This window comes from Neoarius graeffei, chromosome 17 (assembly GCF_027579695.1).
Source record: "Neoarius graeffei isolate fNeoGra1 chromosome 17, fNeoGra1.pri, whole genome shotgun sequence".
Classification (NCBI taxonomy): domain Eukaryota; kingdom Metazoa; phylum Chordata; class Actinopteri; order Siluriformes; family Ariidae; genus Neoarius; species Neoarius graeffei.
In genome coordinates, this window is record NC_083585.1 from 28,775,278 (window position 1) to 28,795,216 (window position 19,939).

General features: G+C 41.5%; 1 protein-coding gene across 1 annotated transcript in view; it reads left to right on the forward strand.

Annotated features, from left to right (window-relative positions):
• The window catches only part of sez6b (seizure related 6 homolog b), a 565,878-nt gene extending 546,924 nt beyond the window's left edge, over positions 1–18,954 (forward strand). The window contains exons 13-20 of the mRNA XM_060943954.1: positions 912–1,103; positions 8,751–8,945; positions 9,181–9,219; positions 10,741–10,849; positions 10,949–11,048; positions 13,765–13,773; positions 17,123–17,235; positions 18,759–18,954. Coding sequence (XP_060799937.1) covers positions 912–1,103; positions 8,751–8,945; positions 9,181–9,219; positions 10,741–10,849; positions 10,949–11,048; positions 13,765–13,773; positions 17,123–17,203 — 725 coding nt within the window. The 3' untranslated portion in view covers positions 17,204–17,235; positions 18,759–18,954. The remainder of the gene's footprint in view (positions 1–911; positions 1,104–8,750; positions 8,946–9,180; positions 9,220–10,740; positions 10,850–10,948; positions 11,049–13,764; positions 13,774–17,122; positions 17,236–18,758) is intronic.
• Positions 18,955–19,939: the final 985 nt, after the last annotated feature.

The following is a 19,939-nucleotide window of genomic DNA, read 5'->3' on the forward strand; positions in this document are numbered from 1 at the left end:
GCAGCAGTGAGAGACAGGGTCCACATGTCTCATAGCCACACTACAGTGGTAATTGGTGCAGCAACAAGACAGCCACTGTCTAGCTAATTAACCGAGACGAGATGATCATGGGACTCTATAGCAAACGCTGTCAAAGAATGTGTAAATGTTTTACTCTGCATATTACTCATCTCATCTCATTATCTCTAGCCACTTTATCCTGTTCTACAGGGTCGCAGGCAAGCTGGAGCCTATCCCAGCTGACTACGGGCGAAAGGCGGGGTACACCCTGGACAAGTCGCCAGGTCATCACAGGGCTGACACATAGACACAGACAACCATTCACACTCACATTCACACCTACGGTCAATTTGGAGTCACCAGTTAACCTAACCTGCATGTCTTTGGACTGTGGGGGAAACCGGAGCACCCGGAGGAAACCCACGCGGACACGGGGAGAACATGCAAACTCCGCACAGAAAGGCCTTCGCCAGCCACGGGGCTCGAACCCGGACCGTCTTGCTGTGAGGCGACAGCACTAACCACTACACCACCGTGCCGCCCCACGGAACAATGCTATATAAAGATAATTATAGCAGCCACGACACAATTTGTGATTTCAAATGTTTAATTTTTTACGTGGGGTTCTCAAAATACTCCAAATACTTTATTTTTTTGTCACCTTCCAAAAACATGCTGGTAAGTGGACTGGCTACTCTAAATGGCCACCAAGTGTAAAAGAGCTTGTGGGTGTATGTAATTGACTTGTTCCAATTCAGGGTGCATTCCTGTCTTGTGCCCAGTGTTCCTGGGATAGGCTCCAGATCCACCATGACCCTGTCTAGGAAAAAGTACCTACTAAAGATGAATAAATGAATGAAGAATAGGAGTTGGTAGCGAACCATCCTGTATTTTAATGTGTGTTTCCTCAGTGCTGTCATGCCCAGACCCTGGCATGGTAGAGCACAGCCGGAGGGTGATGTCAGGTCCTCGTCTGATTGTGGGCTCCACAGTGCAGTACATCTGCAATAAGGGCTACTCTCTGTCTGGAAACAGTCTCCTTTCCTGTTACAACCGTGATTCCACTGGACCCAAGTGGAGCGAGAAACCACCCAAATGCATCCGTGAGTACCATTTTCATTCCTCAGAAATAAGCATGATTCATTATCTGTAATAAACTTGTCTAGCTGTTTCATTAGGAGATTGATGTTCCAGAACTGCTCGGTGACATTTTCATTAGTAGCTGTTTGATTAAGTTTCTGTTACATGTCTGCATGAGGGATGGGGGAACAGATTGGAGAATCATATGGACCCTGTTTTTTTATGGCACAAAATACAACACCCTATGTCAAGAGTTACTACAGTGTAAATTGGTTGGATTAGATGGACTGTAATATTTAGGAGGCTGTGGTGATTATTATTATTATTATTATTATTATTATTATCGTCATCATCAGTGGCAGCTTATCCATAGACAGAGCCCCACTATTCAACAAATGTTAAGCTTCAGAAAGTCCTCAAATACATATCTTTTTAATTCCACTGAAATGCTAATAGCCTCATTTGAGTACAGTTCCAATAGTTTCATTGATTAGCTCACCTTTATAGATGTTGCACAAGTATGAAGAAGTGTTCCATAGTTTTTACTGGATTTAGTGATCAAAAGTGGAAACTGCAACATCTGGCAATAAAGGAAGGAAGTCTCATTGGGGAAGGAATTATGCGGCCCCATATTTGCACTATGAACACTTTCAGTGGAGGAGGAGTGGACAGGGAAGAGTTAGAAGGGTCACTTCACAGCTGCCAAGATCTTGTGTTATAGCAAACAATTAGAAAATCTAATATACAGTGGTGCTTGAAAGTTTGTGAACCCTTTAGAATTTTCTATATTTCTGCATAAATATGGCCTAAAACATCATCAGATTTTCACACAAGTCCTAAAAATAGATAAAGAGAACCCAGTTAAACAAATGAGACAAAAATATTATACTTGGTCATTTATTTATTGAGGAAAATGATCCAATATTACACATCTGTGAGTGGCAAAAGTATGTGAACCTCTAGGATTACCAGTTAATTTGAAGGTGAAATTAAAGTCAGGTGTTTTCAATCAATGGGATGACAATCAGGTGTGAGTGGGCACCCTGTTTTATTTAAAGAGCAGGGATCTATCAAAGTCTGATCTTCACAACACATGTTTGTGGAAGTGTATCATGGCACGAACAAAGAAGATTTCTGAGGACCTCGGAAAAAGCATTGTTGATGCTCATCATGCTGGAAAAGGTTACAAAACTATCTCTAAAGAATTTGGACTCCGCCAATCCACAGTCAGAAAGATTGTGTACAAATGGAGGAAATTCAAGACCATTGTTACCCTCCCCAGGAGTGGTCGACCAACAAAGATCACTTCAAGAGCAAGGTGTGTAATAGTCGGCAAGGTCACAAAGGACACCAGGGTAACTTCTAAGCAACTGAAGGGCTCTCTCACATTGGCTAATGTTAATGTTCATGAGTCCACCATCAGGAGAACACTGAACAACACTGGTGTGCATGGCAGGGTTGTAAGGAGAAAGCCACTACTCTCCAAAAAGAACATTGCTGCTCATCTGCAGTTTACTAAAGATCACATGGACAAGCCAGAAGGCTATTTAAAAAATGTTTTGTGGACAGATGAGACCGAAATAGAACTTTTTGGTTTAAATGAGAAGCATTATGTTTGGAGAAAGGAAAACACTGCATTCCAGCATAAGAACCTTATCCTATCTGTTAAATATGGTGGTGATAGTATCATGGTTTGGGCCTGTTTTGCTGCATCTGGGCCAGGACAGCTTGCCATCATTGATGGAACAATGAATTCTGAATGATACCAGCAAATTCTAAAGGAAAATGTCAGGACATCTGTCCATGAACTGAATCTCAAGAGAAGGTGGCTCATGCAGCAAGACAGCAACCCTAAGCACACAAGTTATTCTACCAAAGAATGGCTAAAGAAGAATAAAGTTAATGTTTTGGAATGGCCAAGTCAAAGTCCTGACCTTAATCCAATCGAAATGTTGTGGAAGGACCTGAAGCGAGCAGTTCATGTGAGGAAACCCACCAACATCCCAGAGTTAAAGCTGTTCTATACAGAGGAACGGGCTAAAATTCCTCCAAGCCGGTGTGCAGGACTGATCAACAGTTACCGGAAACGTTTAGTTGCAGTTATTGCTGCACAAGGGGGTCACATCAGATACTGAAAACAAAGGTTCACATACTTTTGCCACTCACAGATGTGTAATATTGGATCATTTTCCTCAATAAATAAATGACCAAGTATTATATTTTTGTCTCATTTGTTTAACTGGCTTCTCTTTATCTACTTTTAGGACTTGTGTGAAAATCTGATGATGTTTTAGGTCATATTTATGCAGAAATATAGAAAATTCTAAAGGGTTCACAAACTTTCAAGCACCACTGTATCTACAACCCCGATTCCAAAAAAGTTGGGACAAAGTACAAATTATAAATAAAAACGGAATGCAATGATGTGGAAGTTTCAAAATTCCATATTTTATTCAGAATAGAACATCGATGACATATCAAATGTTTAAACTGAGAAAATGTATCATTTAAAGAGAAAAACTAGGTGATTTTAAATTTCATGACAACAACACATCTCAAAAAAGTTGGGACAAGGCCATGTTTACCACTGTGAGACATCCCCTTTTCTCTTTACAACAGTCTGTAAACGTCTGGGGACTGAGGAGACAAGCTGCTCAAGTTTAGGGATAGGAATGTTAACCCATTCTTGTCTAATGTAGGATTCTAGTTGCTCAACTGTCTTAGGTCTTTTTTGTCGTATCTTCCGTTTTATGATGCACCAAATGTTTTCTATGGGTGAAAGATCTGGACTGCAGGCTGGCCAGTTCAGTACCCGGACCCTTCTTCTATGCAGCCATGATGCTGTAATTGATGCAGTATGTGGTTTGGCATTGTCATGTTGGAAAATGCAAGGTCTTCCCTGAAAGAGATGTCGTCTGGATGGGAGCATATGTTGCTCTAGAACCTGGATATACCTTTCAGCATTGATGGCGTCTTTCCAGATGTGTAAGCTGCCCATGCCACACGCACTAATGCAACCCCATACCATCAGAGATGTAGGCTTCTGAACTGAGCGCTGATAACAACTTGGGTTGTCCTTCTCCTCTTTAGTCCGAATGACACGGCGTCCCTGATTTCCATAAAGAACTTCAAATTTTGATTCGTCTGACCACAGAACAGTTTTCCACTTTGCCACAGTCCATTTTAAATGAGCCTTGGCCCAGAGAAGACGTCTGCGTTTCTGGATCATGTTTAGATACGGCTTCTTCTTTGAACTATAGAGTTTTAGCTGGCAACGGCGGATGGCACGGTGAATTGTGTTCACAGATAATGTTCTCTCAAAATATTCATGAGCCCATTTTGTGATTTCCAATACAGAAGCATGCCTGTATGTGATGCAGTGCCGTCTAAGGGCCCGAAGATCACGGGCACCCAGTATGGTTTTCCGGCCTTGACCCTTACGCACAGAGATTCTTCCAGATTCTCTGAATCTTTTGATGATATTATGCACTGTAGATGATGATATGTTCAAACTCTTTGCAATTTTACACTGTCGAACTCCTTTCTGATATTGCTCCACTATTTGTCGGCGCAGAATTAGGGGGATTGGTGATCCTCTTCCCATCTTTACTTCTGAGAGCCGCTGCCACTCCAAGATGCTCTTTTTATACCCAGTCATGTTAATGACCTATTGCCAATTGACCTAATGAGTTGCAATTTGGTCCTCCAGCTGTTCCTTTTTTGTACCTTTAACTTTTCCAGCCTCTTATTGCCCTGTCCCAACTTTTTTGAGATGTGTTGCTGTCATGAAATTTCAAATGAGCCAATATTTGGCATGAAATTTCAAAATGTCTCACTTTCGACATTTGATATGTTGTCTATGTTCTATTGTGAATACAATATCAGTTCTTGAGATTTGTAAATTATTGCATTCCGCTTTTATTTACAATTTGTACTTTGTCCCAACTTTTTTGGAATCGGGGTTGTAACAGATCCACTCTATCAAAATCCAATACATTTCCAGACAGTGTCTGTGATGAACAGAACCATTTCTATTGTAAGATACAGTGTCTTGCAAAAGTATTCATCCCCCTTGGTGTTTGTCCTGTTTTGTCGCATTACAAGCTGGAATTAAAATGGATTTTTGGGGGATTAGCACCATTTGATTTACACAACATGCCTACAACTTTAAAGGTGCAAATTTTTTGTTTTATTGCGACACAAACAATAATTAAGATGAAAAAAACTGAAATCTGGAGTGTGCATAGGTATTCACCCACCCCAAAGTCAATACTTTGTAGAGCCACCTTTTGCTGCAATTACAGCTGAAAGTCTCTTGGGGTATGTCTCTATTAGTTTAGCACATCTAGCCACTGGGATTTTTGCCCATTCCTCAAGGCAAAACTGCTCCAACTCCTTCAAGTTAGATGGGTTGCATTGGTGTACAGCAATCTTCAAGTTATGCCACAGATTCTCAATTGGATTGAGGTCTGGGCTTTGATTAGGCCATTCCAAGACATTTAAATGTTTCCCTTAAAACCATTCCAGTGTAGCTTTAGCAGTATGTTTAGGGTCATTGCCCTGCTGGAACTTGAACCTTTGTCCCAGTCTTAAACCTCTGGCAGACTCAAACAGGGTTTCCTCCAGAACTGCCCTGTATTTAGTGCCATCCATCTTTCCTTCAGTCCTGACCAGCTTTCCTGTCCCTGCAGATGAAAAAATCCCCACAGCATGATGCTGCCACCACCATGCTTCACTGTAGGAATGGTGTTCTCAGGGTGATGGGTTTGTGCCACACATGGCATTTCCCATGATGGCCAAAAAGATCAATTTTAGTCTCGTCTGACCAAAGAATCTTCTTCCATGTGTTTGGGGAGTCTGCCACATGCTGTTGGGCAAACTCCAAACATGTGTTCTTATTTTTTCTTTAAGCAATTACTTTTTTTTTCTTTTCTGACCACTCTTTCATAAAGCCCTGCTCTGTGGAGTGCACGGCTTAAAGTGGTCCTATGGACAGATACTCCCATCTCCGTTGTGGATCTTTGCAGCGCCTTCAGTGTTATCTTTGGTGTCTTTGTTGCATCTCTGATTAATGCCCTCCTTGCCCGGTCTGTGAGTTTTGGTGGGTGGCCTTCTCTTGTCAGGTTTGTAGTGGTGCCGTATTCTTTCCATTTTGCTCTAATGGATTTAATGGTGCTCCCTGAGATATTCAAAGTTTGGGATATTTTTTATAACCCAACCCTGACGTATACTTCTCCACAACTTTGTCACTGACCTGTTTTGAGGCTCCTTGGTTTTCATGTTGCTTGATTAGTAGTGTTGCAGAGTCAGGGTCCTTCCAGAACAGGTTGATTTATACAGACATCATGTGACACTTTGATTGCACACAGGTGGATCTTAATCAACTAATTATATGACTTATGAAATTAATTGGTTGGATCAGCTCTTATTTAGGGGTTTCATACAAAAGGGGGTGAATACCTATGCACACTCCAGATTTCTGTTTTTTCATCTTAATTATTGTTTGTCACAATAAAACAACAATTTACATCTTTAAGGTCATAGGCATGCTGTGTAAATCAAATGGTGCTAATCCCCCCCCCCCCAAATATTGGAAAGATTAAGAAAGGGAAAGGGGGATTGTGGGGAGGATAATGTCCATGCATTAGAAATTTGGGTACGCCATGTTTTGTTCCCAGTCAAAGGCTATGAAGAAGAATGTGTTGTCCTTTTCCATTGCCTGAATTATTTGGGTAGTTACAGGTCTTTAGTGTGGTTTGTGAGATACTGTTGAGCTTGAAATATTTCTGAAACCTATCAACCGTAGAACAAAGGTCTAAAATCATTCAACCGCTTTAGATGGGTTCCTCTGAAGTCAATTATAGACAAGCATAATTGCCTCAAACAAAATTGGAGAAATGTGGAGAGGCTGTGTTACATTACATTGCATGGTATTCAGCAGATGCGCTTATGCAAGCGACGTACAATGAGTGCAGAAGTCAGGTACACAAAGTGCTGAACTTCTAGACAAGAAAGTTCTAGTGCCAACTAAACATGTACGAGAATAACACTTGGTGGGGCATTAATGTGGTTATTAATGTCCCACCAATATCTATGGTCACAAAGCATAGCGGTCACTCAGTCATTTTATTAATTTTCAAGTAGCCACTTGGTTTAGTGATAAACTGAAAACTGCTTTACATTGAAAAAAAATTTGCTGATGTGAGTCAGAGAAGTAAGCAAAAGATTGCCTTGAATTTGCAAAGCAACACGTCCTTTGATATCTTCTGAGGATGTTGCAGCCTTATCTCTGCCATTGCATCACAAACCACATTAATAGAAAGGACACGTTTATGGATTATGTAAATATGCTTTCATGGGGAGGGAGCGCATGTAATTGTCTCTGACATCCAGGACTTTCGTACATGATGTGTTTTAGATGCTCTGTGAACATGTCAGGAACTTAATGCATGTAAGGCACCCTGGTATTTACCAGTGATATTGCCATGGGGATGCTGGCCATATCCAGTGCTAATGAAAAAAAAAATAAACAAGGAGGGAATATAAATGTGAAGTGTTTATTTCAAAATGCAGACTGAACTTTCAGTGCTTTGAAATACACCCTCTCTATGCGGTAATGGATTGTGCTACTCTGTTAAACCATAGCAAACTAAACAGAAGCAAACTGTTCATGTTGGTAATTAAAATCAAGGGTGTTGCAGTGCGATAAAGGAAAATAGAGCATTGCATGCAGCTTGTTTACTAATTGGCAAAACATCTGCAAAAGATTGTTTGCTCCTTTCAAATATTCTTGAGTACAGTGTATTGTGTGATTTAAACTCAACAGCGTTGCCAGACAGCACCCCCTTTTGGTGATCTTGATTTATTTAATCTCCACACCCTCACCCTGTTATGAGCAACTCAAGATCGCTTAACACAACTTTTCTCCTGTCAACATCATCAACCTTCGTTTGTTTGCCATTGTTTAGCCAGTAAAACACACAAATGACTACAGTAAACAACTGAATAAATATTCCAACCTAAGCTTAAAAATAGAATATTTAGAATATGCATTAATGGTCATCAGAAACCGATATGCACTTTTATCATGTGAGCTGTATCTGGTAAATGACACGTGCTGATGTTGATGATATATATGAGTGCCATCTGCAAAAAAATAGAACTATATTGTAGCACTAGGGCGGCACAGTGGTGTAGTGGTTAGCGCTGTCGCCTCACAGCAAGAAGGTCCGGGTTCGAGCCCCGTGGCCGGCGAGGGCCTTTCTGTGCGGAGTTTGCATGTTCTCCCCGTGTCCACGTGGGTTTCCTCCGGGTGCTCCGGTTTCCCCCACAGTCCAAAGACATGCAGGTTAGGTTAACTGGTGGCTCTAAATTGACCGTAGGTGTGAGTGTGAGTGTGAATGGTTGTCTGTGTCTATGTGTCAGCCCTGTGATGACCTGGCGACTTGTCCAGGGTGTACCCTGCCTTTCGCCCGTAGTCAGCTGGGATAGGCTCCAGCTTGCCTGCGACCCTGTGGAACAGGATAAGGCGGCTAGGGATAATGAGATGAGAATGAGATTGTAGCACTAGATTTAGCAGTGGTAACCTTCAAAACAAATGTAAACAGATCCTAGATGAGTTGATACTGTATACACTCAGGTTGTATGTGTGTTCATTCTCTGTTCTACAGCTGATACATATGAAGCCTGTAGGAACCCTGGAATCCCAGCATTTGGTTTTCAGGTATCAGAGAAGCAGTTCTACCAAGCAGGAGAGATATTGCACTTCTCCTGCCGAAGTGGCTATAAGCTCATTGGGGAAACAAATATTCGCTGCGTTCCCAGTCGCCCGTCCAAGTGGAGTCACCCACCTCCAGTGTGCAAAGGTAGCCTCTGTCTTCAGCCCATCGTATAGCAGATGTCACTCTTCTCACACTAGATGGATAGTCTTGCAATTTGAACTGTTTGTTGTGCTATGTACAATAAAATTCATCTAAAGTGTTTTCTTTCTTTCTTTCTTTCTTTCTTTCTTTCTTTCTTTCTTTCTTTCTTTCTTTCTTTCCTTCTTTCTTTTTTTTTTGCTAATTTATTTGCTAAAAAAATTCCCTCCTTTCCTTTCAGCAGCAGCACTGGAGTATGTGAATGAGCGCAGGCTTGATGGTAAGAAATGTCACTTTTCACTGCCTTAAGTGGATGAAAGGTGTTATATAAATAAAATTATTATTATTAGCATTAGTCTGCACTGTTGAGGATCAGCACACTGAGGGAGCTGAGCCGGAAGGCAAAGCTTTCGATTTACCAGTCCTCCCTTATTTCGATATTCCAACCCTCACTTATGGTCATGAGCTTTGGGTAGGGATCGAAAGGATGAGATCATGGATACAAGCGGCTGAAATGAGCTTTTTCTGTAGGGTGGCTGGGCCCACCCTTAGAGATAGGGTGAGGAGCTCAGACATCTGAAGGGATCTTGGAGTAGAGCCACTGCTCCTTCATGTCGAAAGGAGTCAGCTGAGGTGGTTCGGGCATCTGATTAGGATGCCTTCTGGGCGCCTTCTTTTGGAGGTTTTCCAGGCACGTCCAACTGGGAGGAGACCTCGGGGTAGACCCAGAACATGCTAGAGAGATTATATATCTCATCTAGCCTGGGAGCACCTTGGGATCCTCTAGGAGGAACTGGAAACCATTGCTGGGGAGAGGGACGCCTGGAATACTCTGCTTACCCTGCTGCCACTGTGACCTGACTTCGGATAAGTGGAAGAAAATGGAAATTATTATTATTTTTTATTTTTATTATTTTTTTTAATCAGAAAGGTCAATTTTTTTCACCTTCTGCATGGCACTCAGCCAATAGGAGAGCAAGAGATGTATATTTTTGGTAGTTTGCCCCAAAGAATACACCTTCCTCTATTTTTCAGAAATCAGCGCCCACTTGTTTCTCCAATCTTTTGTCCAACCAAATCAGGTTTTCTCTCTCTACTTGGCAGCCATCTTGGCAATGTTCCCAGTTATTTTAAGACCAGGCGCTTATCTGCTTGAATGCGGAGAGACCCATAAATCCAAAATGGTTGTCAAGATGACCTTTCAGAAATGGAGTTCGATTTTCTCTTTTAAAATCTGATACATTGAGTAAACGTGTGGTCTTTGAGTTAAATAATATGAAAAAACATATATTGTTTCACATTTCTCCATTACTTTCTTACTCTTGTATTATGTCTTTTATAATAATAATAATAATTTATATAGCACCTTTCACAAACCCAAGGTCACTTTACATGGGGAGAAGCAGATTAAGCAGTACAGGAGGAAGAGTATTGTTCACTGAAGAGGAACGTCTTTAATTCAGATTTGAAAGTAAAGAAAGAAGAGCAGTTATGGAGAGATTGAGGAAGAGAGGTTCAGAGTTTGGGACTGGGTGCATGTGCCAGTCATTTTTTACTGAGGGGAGGAGTTTATGTAATACAGCTATCTTACTGAATGTTGTATGCAGTCTCATTCATATTTTAAACAGTGGCCTCTACTCAAATAATGTCTGATGGTATTCATAGAACAAACAGCATGAAATCAGCTTTGGATAAATATGATTGTGATAAATGTCTGTCCAGATAACCTTTAGAAACTTCTACTGCCATGTACATACTGCACTGTATTACCCACACTAACCTAGTCAATATTTCTGTCTAGTTGCCAGAACAGATTTCAGCATGGAAGGAGCCAATGTGGTCTTTGCCATCGTCATCCCTGTAGCTATAATTATGTTAATTGTCATGTCCATATACTTCTATTTTTCAAGGTAAGCTTGGATTAAACCCTGGTTTTGCAGAAGCTCTTATTATTTCATTTTCCTGTCGATGAGTGTTAGATACAATCTTTGCTGTTGCTCTGTTTTCAGGGTCCAAGGGAAGACTTTTCGATTACCCATGTCTGCATCACCACAGTATGACCAGATCAGAGGCGAGACAGCCTTTGAGAACCCCATCTACGAGACAGCAGTAAGTACACACATCAGCTCAGTGGTGTCTTTCATTTTTCAGTACTCCACATTCAGTCAAAGCCTCTTCATCCTTCCTCAGCTAATGTGAAGTTTCTGTGGTTGTTTAGTTTCCATGACAAAATTGCATTCAGCTGTTCACCACGATGATTGTACATCTGGAGTGAAATTCTCATCTCATCTCATTATCTCTAGCCGCTTTATCCTGTTCTACAGGGTCGCAGGCAAGCTGGAGCCTATCCCAGCTGACTACGGGCGAAAGGCGGGGTACACCCTGGACAAGTCGCCAGGTCATCACAGGGCTGACACACAGACACAGACAACCATTCACACTCACATTCACACCTACGGTCAATTTAGAGTCACCAGTTAACCTAACCTGCATGTCTTTGGACTGTGGGGGAAACCGGAGCACCCGGAGGAAACCCACGCGGACACGGGGAGAACATGCAAACTCCGCACAGAAAGGCCCTCGCCGGCCACGGGGCTCGAACCCGGACCTTCTTGCTGTGAGGCGACAGCGCTAACCACTACACCACCGTGCCGCCCTGGAGTGAAATTATGATTTTAAAATTATGATTTGAAAACACCATCTGTGTTACCTTATTGCAGGCTCGTGTGCCAAAACGAATTAGCTTCATGAGCTTATGAAATTCCACACCTTTAGAAATGCGTCATGGAACCCTGCCAGGCTTCATGTTTTATAACATTATGATATTCATTTAAAATACATTCCACTTCTATACAGTACCAGTTAAAAGTTTGGATATGCATAATCATTCTTAGGTTTTTCTGTATTTTGACTATTGTCTACAATGTAGAACAATACTGAAGACATCAAAACTATGAGGGGTGACTGATAAGTTTTGAGCCTCCAGAAAATGATAGCCAATAAAAATCTTTTAATGCTTTATTTTTCAACATAATCTCTCTTCAAGTCCACACTTCTTCCACCGGTGGTGGAGTGCCTGGATCCCACTGAAGTAGAAGTCCTTAGTTTGGGCCTCGAGGTAGGCATCCACGGCCTCCATGACCTCCTCGTCGGTGGCATAGCATTGTCCAGCCAGATCCTTTTTCAGGTTCGGGAACAGGTGGAAGTCAGAGGGTGCAAGGTCTGGTGAGTATGATGGGTGAAGGATGAGTTGGAAGCCAGAGTCACGGATTTTTGCCATCGCCACCACTGAGGTGTAGGCTGGAGCATTGTCCTGATGGAACAAGATGCCTCTGGTCAGCATTCCTGACCTCTTCTTGATGTTCTCAGGCAGGCATGTCAGCAGGTCAGTGTAGTATTGTCCAGTGATGGTGTGGCCCTTTTGGAGATAATCCACCAGCAACATGCCTCGTGCGTCTCAGAAAATGGATGCCATGACCTTTCCGGCGTAGACTGTGACCTTGGCCTTTTTTTGAGGTGGGAGAGGACGGGTGCTTCCATTGCTTCGACTGCTGTTTGGTCTCAGGCTGGTAATGATGAACCCAGGACTCGTCTGTGGTAACGAATCAAGCCAGAAATTTTTCTGGATCAGCTTCAAAGAGTTCCAAATTGTTGGTGGACAGGGTGCATTGTGTGCGCTTCTGTTCCTAGGTCAGAAGATGTGGCATCCAGTGAGCGCACACCTTTGACAAGCCAAGTATGTTCCTCAGAATGTTGTCGACTCGCTCCTGGGACATGCCCAAACTGTCTGCTATTTGATGAGATGACAGTCACCAATCCTCCATAACCAGGTCAAGGTTCTCTGGTGTGGTCATGGTCGATGGCCTCCCTTACCTTGGATCGTCTTCGAGGCTCTACCTGACACCCTTGAATTCTCTGACCCAACATTTGACCATGGCATAAGAAGGAGCATCTTCCCCTAGTGTGTTCACCATATCCTCATGGATCTCAGATGGAGTCATGCCTTTCAACTGAAGATATTTGATCACGGACCAGTACTTGAGTTTCTCCATTTTCATGATACCTGTCGAGTGCGTTCACTTCAAGAGCTTGCAAAAAGGAAACAAAAAGTGTTAAGATCAAGAAACTTAACTTGGGTAGCACAGTAATGTTATTTGGCAGATTGCGTAGACTAAATTTAATTTGCCTAGCTCATTGTTTTCTGGGTGAGGCTCAAAACTTATCAGTTACCCCTCATATGAAATGACATATGGAACATGTATGGAATTATGTGGTAAACAAAAAAAAGTGCTAAAAATCAAACAAAACATGTTTCATATTTAGATTTTTCAAAGTAGCCACCTTGATGATGCTTCACACATTAGCTTGACCAGCTTTGTGAGGTAGTCGCCTGGAATGCTTTTCAGTTCATAGGTGTGCCTTGTCAAAACATAATTAGTGCAATTTCTTGCCTTTTTAATGCGTTTGAGATCAAACAGTAAATAATAAAAATACAGTAAATAGCTCTATTCCACAACTGTAGTAATCCATATTATGTCAAGAACCGCTCAACTAAGTAAAGAGAAACGGCATCCATCATTACTTTAAGACATGAAGTGTCTTTTAATTAATAAAAATAAAGAAAAAACATTGAATTAGAAGGTGTGTCCAGACTTTTAACTGGTTCTGTAGGTATATACGTTAGGAAGGGCATCATTTTGAAGCTCATCTTATCATCCTATTGTCCTTGTTCCCTTCTCACTGTCCTCCTGGCACTTTCTATTTCTAAAGCTTTAACACTGTGAATCTCTGTCTCTCCTCTCTCCCTTTCTTTGTGTCGCAGAAGGACAGTGAGGTGAGGATATCTGACAGCACTTAGTCAATACCATTAACTGTTTGTTTTGTACTGCAGAGTGGCTTCAATTCACGCCTTCTGTTTGTAATGTTTGTTTTCTGACATGACTGTCTGTGGTTAGGACCACATGATGCACTTCCATGAAGTGCTGTGAAATTTCAAGCCCAGGGGTCCAGTCTGTTCGGGTGTGCTTGTGTGTTCACATTAAGTGGGTCAGTGAGACGCAAAGACATTAGCACCTCAATTGGGTGTGAATGGAAACACTGCCTTTAGAGATGAGATGCTCCCTCGTGTGTGTACTATTTTTATCTCTGAGCTGTCCTCTACTTGGTTAGGGCTAGGAGATGTTTGCACATAAAAAAATATCTCATCTCATTCTCATTATCTGTAGCCGCTTTATCCTTCTACAGGGTCGCAGGCAAGCTGGAGCCTATCCCAGCTGACTACGGGTGAAAGGCGGGGTACACCCTGGACAAGTCGCCAGGTCATCACAGGGCTGACACATAGACACAGACAACCATTCACACCTACGGTCAATTTAGAGTCACCAGTTAACCTAACCTGCATGTCTTTGGACTGTGGGGGAAACCGGAGCACCCGGAGGAAACACACGCGGACACGGGGAGAACATGCAAACTCCACACAGAAAGGCCCTCGCCGGCCACAGGGCTCGAACCCAGAACTTCTTGCTGTGAGGCGACAGCGGTAACCACTACACCACCGTGACGCCCCATAAAAAAAATATATATATATAGGGAGTCAAAATTATGTTAACACTAATGGATTATTTTTATTATTCTTTAAATGGTACTGTTGCTCGCTGGTTTTTGTGTGTTGCACACGATGACTAACAGGTTGAGACCGTCCCATAAATCATCTTGCACATATGATGTATGTTTTGTGAATAAATGGTTTCTAGCATTTAAGTGTTAACATAATTTTGACTAACCCTATACAACCCCGATTCCAAAAAAGTTGGGACAAAGTACAAATTGTAAATAAAAACGGAATGCAATAATTTACAAATCTCAAAAACTGATATTGTATTCACAATAGAACATAGACAACATATCAAATGTCGAAAGTGAGACATTTTGAAATTTCATGCCAAATATTGGCTCATTTGAAATTTCATGACAGCAACACATCTCAAAAAAGTTGGGACAGGGGCAATAAGAGGCTGGAAAAGTTAAAGGTACAAAAAAGGAACAGCTGGAGGACCAAATTGCAACTCATTAGGTCAATTGTGTTAGGACTAGGACTGTTTTGGCCTCTAGAGGCCGCTGTTATTTCCTTTTCATGTCGTGTTTATTTTGGCCTCTAGAGGCCGCCACTGTTCCTGTGTCTTGTGTTTGTGTTAATTGCCTAATTATCTTCACCTGTGTCCTTAATTAGTTTGTCTATTTATACCCCTGAGTTCAGTCCTCTTGTCACGGAGTCTTTGTGCTGTTATGTTTATCTCCAGTTTCCTTTGTACTGTGTTTTTTTGATCTTCTTAGCTTTTGTATTTTTGCACTTTGCTTTTCTTTTGGATTACACTCTTTGGTTTTTTTTGTCTTTTGTTTTGCCCTGTATATAGTGTATATAGTTTAAATAAACCTTTTTGATTCTTTTTCTACTTCCGCCTCACGCCTCTGCATTTGAGTCATCCCCCTGGTGGCCTAGTGGGGGTTTGCTGGATCATCACACCAACGAACCAGGTTCGAATCCCAGCAAAACCCTAACAAATTGGCAATAGGTCATTAACATGACTGGGTATAAAAAGAGCATCTTGGAGTGGCAGCGGCTCTCAGAAGTAAAGATGGGAAGAGGATCACCAATCCCCCTAATTCTGCACCGACAAATAGTGGAGCAATATCAGAAAGGAGTTCGACAGTGTAAAATTGCAAAGAGTTTGAACATATCATCATCTACAGTGCATAATATCATCAAAAGATTCAGAGAATCTGGAAGAATCTCTGTGCGTAAGGGTCAAGGCCAGAAAACCATACTGGGTGCCCGTGATCTTCGGGCCCTTAGACAGCACTGCATCACATACAGGCATGCTTCTGTATTGGAAATCACAAAATGGGCTCAGGAATATTTCCAGAGAACATTATCTGTGAACACAATTCACCGTGCCATCCGCCGTTGCCAGCTAAAACTCTATATTTCAAAGAAGAAGCCGTATCTAAACATGATCCAGAAGCGCAGACGTCTTCTCTGGACCAAGGCTCGTTTAAAATGGACTGTGGCAAAGTGGAAAACTGTTCTGTGGTCAGACGAATCAAAATTTGAAGTTCTTTATGGAAATCAGGGACGCCGTGTCATTCGGACTAAAGAGGAGAAGGACGACCCAAGTTGTTATCAGCGCTCAGTTCAGAAGCCTGCATCTCTGATGGTATGGGGTTGCATTAGTGCATGTGGCATGGGCAGCTTACACATCTGGAAAGACACCATCAATGCTGAAAGGTATATCCAGGTTCTAGAGCAGCATATGCTCCCATCCAGATGACGTTTCTTTCAGGGAAGACTTTGCATTTTCCAACATGACAATGCCAAACCACATACTGCATCAATTACAGCATCATGGCTGTGTAGAAGAAGGGTCCGGGTACTGAACTGGCCAGCCTGCAGTCCAGATCTTTCACCCATAGAAAACATTTGGCGCATCATAAAACGGAAGATATGACAAAAAAGACCGAAGACAGTTGAGCAACTAGAATCCTACATTAGACAAGATGGGTTAACATTCCTATCCCTAAACTTGAGCAACTTGTCTCCTCAGTCCCCAGACGTTTACAGACTGTTGTAAAGAGAAAAGGGGATGTCTCACAGTGGGAAACATGGCCTTGTCCCAACTTTTTTGAGATGTGTTGTTGTCATGAAATTTAAAAGCACCTAATTTTTCTCTTTAAATGATACATTTTCTCAGTTTAAACATTTGATATGTCATCTATGTTCTATTCTGAATAAAATATGGAATTTTGAAACATCCACATCAGTGCATTCCGTTTTTATTTACAATTACTTTGTCCCAACTTTTTTGGAATCGGGGTTGTGTGTATATATACAGTGTGTGTGTGTGTGTGTGTGTGTGTGTGTGTGTGTGTGTGTGTAAAATCTAAAGTAGAAATATCCTGATGGTTGATAGCTCTGCATTCACCCAGCATGAACTTGTTGCAGAAACAGTCTGGGATTTGTTTCACACCTTTTTTTTTTTGTCATTTTGTTCAGATATTGATACACTGACATTTCTCCAAAACCATGGTTTCTCTTTCACTGCATTATTTGAAATATTTCATCAAATTCGGTTGGCTTTTCATGACCTCTGCATTGCCTATCTTTTGATGGTTTTATGTTTGAACAGAAAGTGATCATTGCGCCCAGGCACCAGCGCTTCTTCCCTATAGGATACTGTTGTAATGAGAAAGCCTGTAAGGAGAGTTGATCGGTGGAATAGCACTGTTTGGAGCAAAGCAGGTCGGAACCATAGGTGTGATGGGCGTCTTTTTTCCATCTCACTCTTATGTTTGCATTTACTCCTGCATTAATTTTGTTTTGTACTTTCTTTCTCTAATCCATTCATACTATTACACTTACATTACACTACGCTGTCTATGCCCAGGGTTCTCAAACATTTTGCAGCCAGGGTCCCCTTTAACTGTAGAATGAAGTCCAGTACAGATTTATGAACATAATCCAACTACCCAAACTCATTATTTAGACTCATTATTTTATGTTACACATATTGCATCATGTATAATAATAATTTGCCTATTTATTGGAGCCAGAGAGCTTTATATTAAGCTTTGGATTAAATTTACTCAATTCAACTGACTAGTCAAACAGGCCAATATCTATACTGGTACGTTCACACCAAAAGTGGTAAGAGCATTAAAATTTGGTCTGGCTGTCCTGTCAAAGATGCTGGTGAAGTTCATGTATGCTCTGTGACGTTGATGAAATGGGCAGTGACAAGTTCAGTCAGAATGCATTGTCTTGAAACTTTATTTAAAGCTGCAAGGCGCAAACACGTGTCAGCCGGGATCTTTATGTCAATTGATCAGTTAGCCTCATGAAATCTTTTTACGTGTAAAGGTAAGAAATTGGGGTGGCACGGTGGTGTAGTGGTTAGTACTGACGCCTCATAGCAAGAAGGTTCTGGGTTCGAGCCCAGTGGCCAACGGGGGCCTTTCTGTGTGGAGTTTGCATGTTCTCCCCGTGTCTGTGTGGGTTTCCTCCGGGTGCTCCGGTTTGCCCCACAGTCCAAAGACATGCAGGTTAGGCTAATTGGTGGCTCTAAATTGACCGTAGGTGTGAGTGTGAATGGTTGTTTGTCTCTATCTGTCAGCCCTGCGATGACCTGGCGACTTGTCCAGGGTGTACCCCGCCCTAGCTTAATCTTTTTTTTTTCTGTTATTTATGTCCCTGTAGGCAAACATGGACACATCATAAATAATGGGGAAACTTGCCACCGCAATTATTAATTTCTCTTCCATTGTACTTGGGAACGGTTTGAACGGAACCAAAATTTACACAGTTGTGTTCTCTAGTGTTCTTCAGAGCTGAGCACTTCTAAATTCCAAATGGTTGCCAATGAACTGCATCGTAACTCATTACTTTAAAGTTGCCTGGACTTCAGCTTTATTCTGATGCCCCCACCACCCAAGATGCACTGCCAACAGTCATGCTGCTGCTTACTGCCAAGAGACGTCGGCTCACATAGAAAACGAAAGACTTCCGGTCGCTTTGATGCTCTTGCCACTTTTGATGTGAACGTACTATAAGAACTAAGAGTAATATACTGTATATAATAACTATGATAATGGTGAGCTGTGATTTCTACCTCTATCACAAAATTACATCAACAACAACAAAAGCTTCTATCTATGCTTCCCAGATTCCAGGAGGTCCCTGGAACCCCACTTTGAGAACCTGAAAATATAACAGAATATCTATTTTATTTGTTCTGCATTTTAATATGTATTTTTTATGCTCTACAGGACACAAGAGAGTACGAAGTCTCCATTTAGATGTACTGCTTATGTCCACGCTAAGAACCTTAAGCCTTTCTTTGCCTTGTGGAGGTTCCCCAGTACCTTTCACCTGTTTTCTGACCTCCTGTTAACCTCATCTTGCCATTCTCACCACCCAACGTTTCCTGTCCTGGTCGGATGTAAATATCCTGATTGTCAGAGAATTTCCACAAGTACTGCAAGAAGTGTGGAGAATATGATCTTATTTTTGTAGAGATTCAATATCCGTGGTATAACAGCAGTGCTTTTGTAGGTTTTATCCAGTTATGGAGCACATAGCTGGAGATAAAACTACTGAAAGGAAAGACTAGCTGTATACTAAAGTCTAGGCTGCAGCCAAGGCAGTCCTTTTAATTATTCAGTCACAAAAAATGAAAAGAAAAGGCACAAAAAAGGCCACGTGGGCACACCATTGGAGAAGTGCCACACCTGCAGTCGTGGCATGAAACATTAAATTAATTCACATTTAAATATGCTTAACTAAGAACATTTTACACTAGCTGACCATTGTATTAATATGGTCTTGTGTTAATTTTAAAACATGATACAACCCCAATTCCATAAACTTGGGATACTGTGTACAGTAAAACATAAATAAAAACAGAATGTGAAGATTTGCAAATCATGGAGACCCTATATTTCACTGAAAATAGTACAAAGACAACAGATCAAATGTTGAAACTGAGAAATTTTATTGTTTTTTGAAAAATATATGCTCATTTTGAATTTGATGTCAGCAACACATTTCAGAAAAGTTGGGACGGGGCAACAAAGGACCGAAAAAGTTGTAATGCTTAAAAAAAAACAACCTAATTAGGTTAATTGGCAACAGGTCAGTAACATGACTGGGTATAAAAAGAGCATCCCAGAGAGGTGGAGTCTCTCAGAAGTAACGATGGGAAGGGGTTCACCGCTCTGTGAAAGACTGTGTGGGCAAACAGTGCAACAATTTAAGAATAACATTCCTCAATGTAAAATTGCAAAGGATTACATTGGATGTCTGTGATCTTCAGGCCCTCAGGCGACACTGCATTAAAATCAGACACATGTCTGTAGTGGAAATTACTGTATGGGCTCAGGAATACTTCAGAAAACCATAGTCTGTGAAAACAGTTCATTAGTGCATCCACAAATGCAAGTTAAAACCA